This window comes from Heterodontus francisci, chromosome 18, assembly GCF_036365525.1.
Source record: "Heterodontus francisci isolate sHetFra1 chromosome 18, sHetFra1.hap1, whole genome shotgun sequence".
In the NCBI taxonomy this organism is placed as follows: Eukaryota; Metazoa; Chordata; class Chondrichthyes; order Heterodontiformes; family Heterodontidae; genus Heterodontus; species Heterodontus francisci.
This window is the reverse complement of record NC_090388.1, coordinates 77,067,683-77,077,928: the sequence shown is the minus strand read 5'-3', so window position 1 is coordinate 77,077,928 and position 10,246 is coordinate 77,067,683. Positions and strand designations below refer to the sequence as shown.

The window sequence follows — 10,246 nt, the reverse complement described above, 5'->3', positions numbered from 1 at the left end:
GCAAAGAGGAGTTCCCTGATGAGGACTTTCCATACTTTGGTCTTCGCTCTTGGACGGGCAAGGTTGAACAACCTGCCATCTGATCTTGTGTGGAGGAAAATTCCTTCTTCTGAGATTTGAACGCATGTTAGAGCAGCAGGGAGAAGACGATCCCAAACAGTGTAGGTGCGAGAACACAGCCCTGTTTCACACCACTCAGGATAGGAAAGGGGTCTGATGATATGTTAAATTGTGCCTTTCATATTGTCATGGAATGAGGTGATGATACTTAGTAGCTTTGGTGGACATCCGATCTTTTCTAGTAGTCTGAAGAGACCACATCTGCTGATGAGGTCAAAGGCTTTGGTGAGATCAATGAAAACAATGGCGAGGGGCATCTGTTATTCACGGCATTTCTCCTGTAGCTGACGAAGGGAGAACAGCATGTCAATGGTGGATCTCTCTGCTCGAAAGCCACACTGTGCCTGAGGGTAGACATGCTCAGCCCGCTTCTGGAGTCTGTTTAAAGCAACTCGAGCGAAGACTTTCCCCACTATGCTGAGCAGGGAGATTCCACGGTAGTTGTTGCAGTCACCGCGGTCACTCTTGTTCTTGTAGCGGGTGAAGATATTGGCATCGCACATTTCCTGTGGTACTGCTCCCTCGTCCCAGCACAGGCAAATCAGTTCATGGAGTGCTGAGAATATCGCAGGCTTGGCACTCTTGATTATTTCAGGGGTAATGCCGTCCTTCCCAGGGGCTTTTCCGCTGGCTGGAGAATCAATGGCATTACTGAGTTCCGATTTTGTTAGCTGCACGTCCAGCTCATCCATGACTGGCAGAGACTGGGCTGCATTGAGGGCGGCCTCAGTGACAACATTTTCCCTGGAGTACAGTTCTAGATAGTGTTCCACCCAGCAGTCCATTTGCTTGCGTTGGTCAGTGATTGTGTCCCCTGATTTAGATTTGAGGGGGGCAACCTTCTTGATGGTTGGCCCAAAAGCTCTCTTAATGCCATCAGACATTCCTCTGATGTTTCCAGTGTCAGAGGCCAGCTGACTATGACTGCATAGGTGTTACTAGTAGTCATTTGCGCAGCGCCTGGCTGTTCTTTGTGCAGCGCTTCTGGCTTCTTTAAGTGCTACGGATGTTAACTCGCTGGGGGCTTTCTTGTAGTTCAGCAATGCGCTTAGCGGCTATGACAGGTTCCAGCTCTTCAAAGTGAGATTGAAACCAATCTGCATTCTACTTCACACGTTTACCAAAAGGTGGTCATTGCTGAGTCATAGATGGCGTCTCTGATGTGGGCCCACTTGGTCTCTGCATCCCCTGTGGGAGTGTTTTGAAGGGCTTTTTCAAGTGAATTTAGAAAGTTATGTAACAGCTGTGGATGAGAAATTCTGCTAGTGTTGATGCGCGGGCGACCCTTCTGCTTGGAGTGATGTAACTTCTTTGGTTTGAGTCTAACATTGCTGCACACCAGGGAGTGGTCGGTGTCGCAGTCCGCACTGTGGAAGCTGAGTGTGAGTAGAACGCTGTTTATAGAGGCTCGCCTTGTGACGATGCGGTCCAGCTGGTGCCAACGACGTGATCTTGGGTGTCTCCAAGAAACTTGGTGACAGGGTTTAGTATGAAAGAACGAGTTGGTGATGCAGAGGTTATAATAGGTACACAACTCCAGCAGTCTCTGTCCATTCTCATTCATCCTTCCAATGCCATAACGCCCAAGGCAGGAGGGCCATGAGTCATGGTCGGCCCCAACCCTGGCATTCAAGTCCCCCAGCAGGAACAAGTGTTCGGTATTGGGGATGCTCCGAATGATATTATGGAGTTCCTCGTAGAACTGGTCTTTAGCTTCATGTGGGGAGCAGAGTGTTGGAGCATAGATGCTGAGTAGGTGTACTGGACCAGAGGCGGTGAACAGTCGGATGGACAGTATGCGTTCCGAGCCATTTGAGGGTGGCTCTATCATGCTGAGCAAAGAGTTTCTGATGGCGAAGCCCACTCCATGCTGTATTGGTTCTTCAGGATCCCTACCCTGTCAGTAGAAGGTGTAGTCTTGCTCTCTGAGAGATCCGCTCGCAGGGAGGCGTGCCTCCTGAAGTGCTGCCATGTCCACATAGAGTCTGCTAAGCTCGTTGTTAATGATGGCAGTCTTCCAAGAATCATTGATTTGTCTAAGGTCTTCCGACAGGCCAGGACACATAGTTCTGACATTCCAGCTTGCAAAACGAAGGGCTGGTACCTTCTTTCCTTTTTTGGTCGTGCTGTTTGGTGCGGTGTTACAGTCCACGTGTGGGGCAATGACCCTGAGCTCCAAGCACCCATTGAAGCAGGTGGACTGTGACGGGACAGAACCTTACTGACCAGGGGCTGCCCTACACTACAACTGCTGTTATGGGGCCTGTAAACAACTCCCACCAATGTTTTCTGCACTTTGCCGTTTATTAGCTCCAAACAAACTGATCCTACTTCTTGATTTTCTCAGCTCTGATCCTTTCTCTCTGCTGTCTTTATCCCATCATTTATTATCAGGGCGACTCCTCCTCCTTTTCAATTTTGCCTATTTTAGACCAAAAAGGATAGATACAGGTATTACATTTTGAAAAGCCAGGAACAGTGGATGTCCACAGATCTTTTAAATGTAGAAGTCAGGTTCAAAAATCAATATCAAAAGACATAATGGAATCTTTAGCTTTTATAGCTAGAATGCTGCAATATAAAGGCAAGGAGGTTTTTCTACAGCTATATAAAGCTACTTCTGGAGAACTGTGTACAGTTCTGGACACCGTATCTGAGAAAGGATAGATTGGCCGTGGAAGGAGTGCAGCACAGATTCACCAAAATGTTATCAGGGCTTCGAGGGTTATATTATAATGAGAGATTACATAAAATAGGCTAATATTCCCTGGAATACAGATAGTTAAGGTGTGATTTGATTGTGGGGGGGGGTTTAGGATTTGCAACAAATTAATGGAGTGAGTGGAGAGAAATATTTCATCTGGTGATGGATTCTAAGGCGTGGGGTGATGACAAAATCAGAGCCTGGTCATTCAAGAGCGAGGTTAGGAATCACTTCTTCACATAAAGAAAAGTAGAAGGGTGGAGCTCACTCCCACACACAGCAGTAGATGCTAGCTTCATGAATAATTGAATCTGAGATTGATAGATTTTCTTTGCTGGCCAACGGTATTAAGGGATATGGAGCCAAGGCTGCAGTTAGGATACAGCTTAGCCATGATCTCATTGAATGGCGGAACAGGCTCACGGTGTTGAATCGCCTCCTCCTGTTCCTATCGCTTCATAATGTTAAAGATCTCAATTCTTACGGATTGTTGTGTGAGGTAACATGCATGATTCAGTTTCTGTTACAAAGGTCGGGCCTACACCTGGGTGGGCAGCAGTTGAACGTTTAAAATTCACAAAGCTGAGGAGCCTCCAGTGAACTCTTCTTTCCTTTTAAACTTCAGATGTGAATGAATGTCAAAGTGGAAGCCACGACTGTCACAGCTCGGCCTCCTGCTTCAACAGTCCCGGCTCTTTCCAATGTGTGTGTAGGGCTGGTTATACTGGAGATGGAAGGACTTGTACAGGTAACTGACACTGAATCTTCCCAAGGAGATATCCTCCCATTTCCAATTTTAGTGTTTGGAAGCTGTTTATTTTCTATCTGTTGTGATGAATCCCCAATATCTTGGTACGAGATTTGACCCTGGGATCTTCCTGGTTTGTATGCAAACATGCCCAACTATTGATGAGTTACTCAATGACGACAGGTTGGGCCACGAGGGAGGGAATCCTTGCTTTTGCGTAGTGAATTGGTCCACACCCAGAAATATCTTCCTCCCTTGAAACCTGATGCTGGACACACAAAGGAAAGCCTTGTTCATAAAGAAATGTGGAAGATAACAAATTCATACACAAGGAACAGGGCTAGTCCCATTCAAGTTAAGGTTTTGAGAAAGTTCATCTGAGTCTTCTATAATGGGCAGAGAACTGCCCGATGTCGATAATCAGTGCCTAATATTTGCAGTGGTTCAAAATTTGCCCTTTCTTATTCCCACTGTCTCCATTTGCTCCCTCCAGAAACTGCCCACTTTTACTCAGTTATAGCTCCACGCTGCTGATACCTCATCCTAGTAATTGTTCCTCATGCGAGACAGTGAACATCACCATGTTACTGAATCATGGAGGATATTACAGACAAGTCCACTCCTGGGGCTGAATTTTATGAGCGCTCTGTAAATCGTGGAGGCGCACTTTGAAGTTGGTGATCCACCCGTGCGGATCGCCCATCGCTGAGCCCCCGCAATATTTTACGCAGTGGCTGATTTAAATGGAGGGTCTGAATGGCTGACCCTGATGACTTAGAGAGGGCGGCTGCTCCGTCCGCGGCAATGGCGTCCGGCCCCACTGCACCACGCCAGCACCATTTTTAAAGGGCAACAGGCCTTCAACCTCATTTCATTAATTAAAGGTGCCACTTCACCAGAACCTGTCGAACCCTTTTATTTCAACTTAGAATCCCCTCTCCCACACTCCTCCGCACGTATGTATTACAGTGACATATCCCCCGAAAAAGCGCCTTTTCATGTCATGAACTTTCCCCCCAACTTCAGAACCTTTGACCCTCAACCCCTTCCTATCATCCCCACAACCAATTACATTAGTTCTCTGTGCTCCGCCTCCCCCCGCGCTGAAATTTTCACTCCTCCCACCTTCCCACCAGTGTCACGCGTCAGAAATCCAAACGGAGTTCTGAAGGCGCGGGTGTTCCGGCTGATGGCCGGAATGTCGGTGTGGGACAGCGGTCGCTACCAGATAGGTAATTATTCTTTCATTATAATCTCATTTGCATGTTAAAATGAAGGCCCTACTGCCGAGTGGCAGGGGGGCTGCACTGAGGCCCTGCCATTGCCAGTAAAATGCGGCGGGTCCTTCCCAGTGTCATGGGTCGTGGCTGGCTTCTCCCGGCAGAATTGTCCGGGCCCCCCACTGCCATGACCCCAACGTCAGAGGGCTGTAAACTTCAGCCCCTGTTCTCAATATCCACATACCTGGATTTCCACTCTAGGTTACTGGCATGAGTCACTCAAGTCACCTGTACTCCTCCCTACTGACACCCTTAGCTATGGACAATCAGGTAAGAAAGGGACAATATTGGTGATAAAATATGTGTAGATCAATGGATGGTCTCTCTTCAATTAGAGGACAATTTCCAAATATAGAGTAAGCCAAGTAATGAGATGTCTGATTTTCCTTATGTGTCTGCAGTGCCAGTTATACATTTGTGGGATTTTATTTAGATTTGTTGTGATATTTTCTAAACCATCCTATTTGTTTTCTATCTGCAGTTAGTGACATGTGTGTCAACAATCCGTGTGGACCCAATGCCTTCTGTACCCAGCAGGACGGAAGCTTCAGATGCTCCTGTGTGACTGGCTACACCTGGAATGGATCTGTCTGTACAGGTGTGTGATGGGAATCATTGAACCAGTTGGGTAATAAACTGAAGTTACTGCTTCCAGATAGGGCTGGAGATTTTGTCAAGTTCCAAACCAGACTGGGCTTGGGGTGGGATCAGGGTCTGAGTGCTGAACTTAGCTTTGCTAATGATGAAAATTCATTGTAATTGTCAACAACCTACTGTGATGACTCTCACAGTCAAATAGCCTATTTACATTTACTGTCAAAGATCAACCTTGAAGAGTAGTTTCTTTGGCAGTGGTGTTGGAGCCTGTCTGACACCCAATAGTTTGTATCACTGCTAGGAGTGGGAGGGACTAATGGGGAGGAAAAAATATATAAATAACATTCTGAAAGTTCCTATCAAACTCGGGTTGCATTCTTTGGAATTTAGATTAAGGGATGATTTCATCAAAATTTTCAAGATATTAAGCAGAACAGATAGGGTAGATAAAGAGAAACTATTTCTGCTCGTTGGGGAATCTAGGACGAGGGGGCACAGTCTAAAAAGTAGAGGCAGAATCTTCAGAAGCAAAATTAGGAAACATGTCTTCACATAAAGGGTGGTAAAAATTTGGAACTCTCTTCCACAAATGGTAACTGATGATAGATCAATTATTAATTTTAAATTCATGATTGATAGCTTTTTCTTATCCAAAGCTATTAAGGGATATGGGGCAAAGGCAGATATAAGGAGTAATGTCACAGATCAGCAATGATTTCATTGAATGGTGGAACAGGCTCTCGGGGCTAAATGACCCACTCTTCTTCCTATGTTTCTGAAAGAGATAATGCAGTGAACATCCACACACAATGCTTTAGGGCACTAGGACCATGGGGAGTGAATGGTGACTGCATGTCTGGGCTCCTGGTGTCCATCATTAAACAAACCAGTGAGGAGCTTAAAGCAAAGGCTTTAGATTCAAAGTAGACAGTCAGGATAGAGAGACATTGTTGTGTGCTAGCTTTGAAATAAATGTATTTTTTTTATTAATCTAACACCGTTAAAGTGAGCAGGAGCTGAGCTGAGGTACCTCTGGGTTAATTGACCTGCCTCAGGCTTTGAGAATACCAAGGGGTGGTACCAATGCTGGCATTCCTGAGACAGATGAAAATGGATCAGCAAGTAAAATGATTCAGAATAAATCCCCCAAAATGGCAGCTATGTGCTTATTGATTAACATTTAGATGAATGAAGGTGTTACTCACAATCTTCCCAGTATCAGTGCACTTTTACTCAGTTACTCCAACTTTATTCTTGCTAGCCAGTTCCATAACGCAATTGAGTTGTTTCGCGTAATCTTTACCTGGTCAACAAATTTAAAAATGAATTACTGACATTGAGATTCCCCATCCATCATCATCCTCTTCTGCCTGGCTGAACACAACTTCTCCTTTAACTCCACTTACTTCCTCAAAATAAAAGGTGTTGCTATGGGAGCCCTTTGGGTCCTAGCTATGTCTGCTATTTTGTGGGATATTTGGAACATTCTTTGTTCCAATCCTACTCGGGTCTCCTCCCTCACCATTTTTTCTGATACATTGAGCACTGTATCATTTCCCTTTCATGATCTCATCCCGAACAGGAAAGTTTCATCAACTTTGCTTCAAATTTCCACCCCTCCCTTTCCTTCACATGGTCAGTCTTTGACTCTTCCCTTCCCTTCCTTGACTTCTTTATCTCCATTTCTCGGGATAAGCTATCAATCAATATCTATTATAAGCCCACTGACTCCGACAGCTTGTTCCCTACACTTGTTCCCACCCTGCATCTTATAAGAACTCTACTGCATTCTCCCATCTGTTCTGACAATGCCATCTTCCACACCAGTGCTTGTGATATGGCCTCAACTGAGGATTACCCCTACACCATGGTTGACAGAGCCCTTGACCATGTCTGTCCTACTCCCCCCCATTTCTGCTCTCACCCCTTCCCATCCCTCCCAGAACAATGATAAGGTTCCTCTTGTCCTCCCTCACCTTCCACTCCACCAGCCTTCATATTCAACAGATCATCCTTCCCCATTTCAGACACCTCCAGTGTGATGTCACCACACATCTTCCCTTCCCCTTTTACCATTTCAAAGAGCCTGTGCCCTCTTGGTTCACTGTTCCAAGGCCCCTCCCTTTCCCATGGTACCTTCCCATAAAAGCGCAGGAGATGCAACACCTGCCCTTTCAGCTCCTTTCATGGTCCAAGGCCCCAAGCACTCCTTCCAAGTGAAACAGTGATATACTTCTTGTATTTTCAATTTAGTATGCTGTATTTGCTGCTTATGATGTGGTCTCCTATGTGCATTGGGCAGAAAAAAGACAGATTGGGTGATCACTTTGTGGAACACCTCCATTTAGCCTGCAAACGGGACCCTGAGTTTCAGATTGCCTGTCATTTTAATTCTCCGGCCCACTCCTACTCTGACCTCTCTGTCCTCGGCTTCCTTCACTGTAGCAATGAAACTCAACAGAAGTCCGAGGAACAGCACCTCAGCTTTTGTAAAGGTACTTTACAGCCTTCCTGATTCAACATTGAGTTCAGCAATTTCAGATGATAACCACTGCCCCTATTTGTTTGACAGAAGTTCTTGGCAATGACTTTGTTATTTCCATTTACACCTCCTCTGGACCTATCTTTTGTTCCTTTACTTGGTTCATTACCATCTCCCTTGGCCTTGCACCATCATCCTCTTGTCATTTGATCTCTCCTACCTTTCATCTCCTCCCCCTCTACCCCCAAACAATTCATTTCTGTGGCTCTACACTTGGTAAAACCTGTTACACCTGTAATGTTTTCCACTTCTGTCTAAAGTTCATTGACCTGAAACATCAACTCTGTTTCTTTCTCCACGGATGCTGCTTGACCTGCTAAATATTTCCAGCATTTTCCTTTTCTATGCCAAATTGTATATTTTATTATTCTTCCTTGTTCTCCTCCTGAAAATATTCTACACTACCCTCTGATGTCATTGACTCCTTACTGCGGTACAGTTGGACAGGTGTCGACCACACCTGTGGTTCATGTGTCATCTTGGACAGTGAGTGTCCTCAGGTGGACATTACAACAGAGCCTAATCCTGTCCTCGCTCTATGTTTACATGCACATACTTTCCGGCAGTCGGAAAGATAGAGAAGGTAAAAAGGGGGGTGGAATGGTAGTACTGTTTAGGGAAGACATTGCAGTGTTGAAAAGGGAGGATGTCCTTGAAGGGGCAAGGACAAAATCTATTTGGTTAGAGTTGAGAAGCAGAAAGGATATGATCACACTACTAGAGGCTTCCAAATAGTGAGAGAGAGGTAGAGGAGCAAATCAGCAGGGAAATCACAGAGATGTGCAGAAACAATAGAGTGGGGATATTGGGGACTTTAATTACTCAATATCGATTGGGCTGATGTTAGAGTAAAGGGTAAAGAGCGGGAGGAATTTCTGAAATGTGTTCAGGAGAACTTCCTTGCTCAGTATGTTCTCAGTCCAACTAGAAAGGAGGAATTTCTGGATCTGGTGCTGGGGAATAAGGTGGAGCAAATGGACCAAGTATCTGTCAGGGAGCACTTGGGTAAGAGTGATAATCATCATAAAGTTTAAACTAGTAATGCAGAAAAATGAGGAACAAAATAAGATAGAATGTCTAGATTGGAAGGGGGCTAATTTCAACATGATAAGCAGGGATCTAGCCTAGGTAGAATGGAAAAAAACACTGATAAGAAGAGCTGTATCAGAACAACAGGTTAGATTTAAGAAGGAGATGCTTCAGGTACAGGCTAGGTACATTCCAACAAGGGCGAAAGGTAACAGAACCAATAACAGGGCCTTGGATGATGAGGGAGATAGAGATGATGATGAAACAAAAGAAGAGGCTGTATGATGCATGTCAAGTGCACTCTTCAAGTGAGAACCAGGTCATATACAATAAGTTGAGAGTGGAGGTTAAAGAGGAAAATAATACTAGCAAAGAGAGAATATGAGAATATGGCTGTCAACATAAAAGGGAACCCAGCCTGCACTGAGTGCTGTTTGAGTGCACATAGTGTGAAGAAGGGAGTTTGATGAGTGAGGGAGTTTAAGGGTTAATCTATGTCTAAAGTCTAGTTTTTTTTAGTTTACATTTAGCAAGTTAATTTTTTCTGTTTTAATCAGGGATATTCAAACTCTCTGAGAGTAGCTGTAGCTTGTTAATTAGGTGCTAGCTTAAGCTGGTTTCTGAGCTCTAGCAAAGCAGTAACAAAGCTGGCTCATCATTGTTTTTCAAGGAGTATAAATGCAGGAGTCTTTGAGCGCTGCTTGAGTGCACACAGTGTGAAGAAGGGAGTTTGGTGAGTGAGAGAGTTCGGTGAAGAGTGGAAAAATAAGTTTAATTTAATTAAAACAATAAAGATGGCAGAACAGGTGATGTGTCATGGCTGCAGTATGTGGAAGTTCCTGGATGCCATGGCAATCCAAGGCAACCAAGTCTGTAGTAAGTGTCTGCGGCTTGAGAAGATTCGGCTCAGAGTAGATAAGCTGGAGGTCGAGCTGCAGATATTGCAATGCATCAGGCAGGAGGAAGGTTAGTTGGACACTTTGTTCCAGGACAAGTCACACCACATAGAATAGGGTTGTCTGATTTGGTCAGTGGTCAGGGACATGAGGGTGTGACTGCGACTCAAGCAGGTACAGGGATCTTGAAGGTGGCAGTGGAGCAACCTCAGCCCTTACAATTGAGCCATGAGTGTGAGGTTCTTGCAGCTTGTATGGATAAGAATGAAGGCTGTAGTGTGGATGAGCAGACTGACCATGGCATCTTGGTACAGGAAGCCATTCAAGTCG

General features: G+C 45.1%; 1 protein-coding gene across 1 annotated transcript in view; it reads left to right on the top strand.

Annotated features, from left to right (window-relative positions):
• Positions 1 to 9,814: 9,814 nt before the first annotated feature.
• LOC137379362 (uncharacterized) overlaps positions 9,815 to 10,246 on the top strand; it is a 96,318-nt gene continuing 95,886 nt past the window's right edge. Inside the window, exons 1-2 of the mRNA XM_068050067.1 lie at positions 9,815 to 9,986; positions 10,091 to 10,224. Coding sequence (XP_067906168.1) covers positions 9,815 to 9,986; positions 10,091 to 10,224 — 306 coding nt within the window. The remainder of the gene's footprint in view (positions 9,987 to 10,090; positions 10,225 to 10,246) is intronic.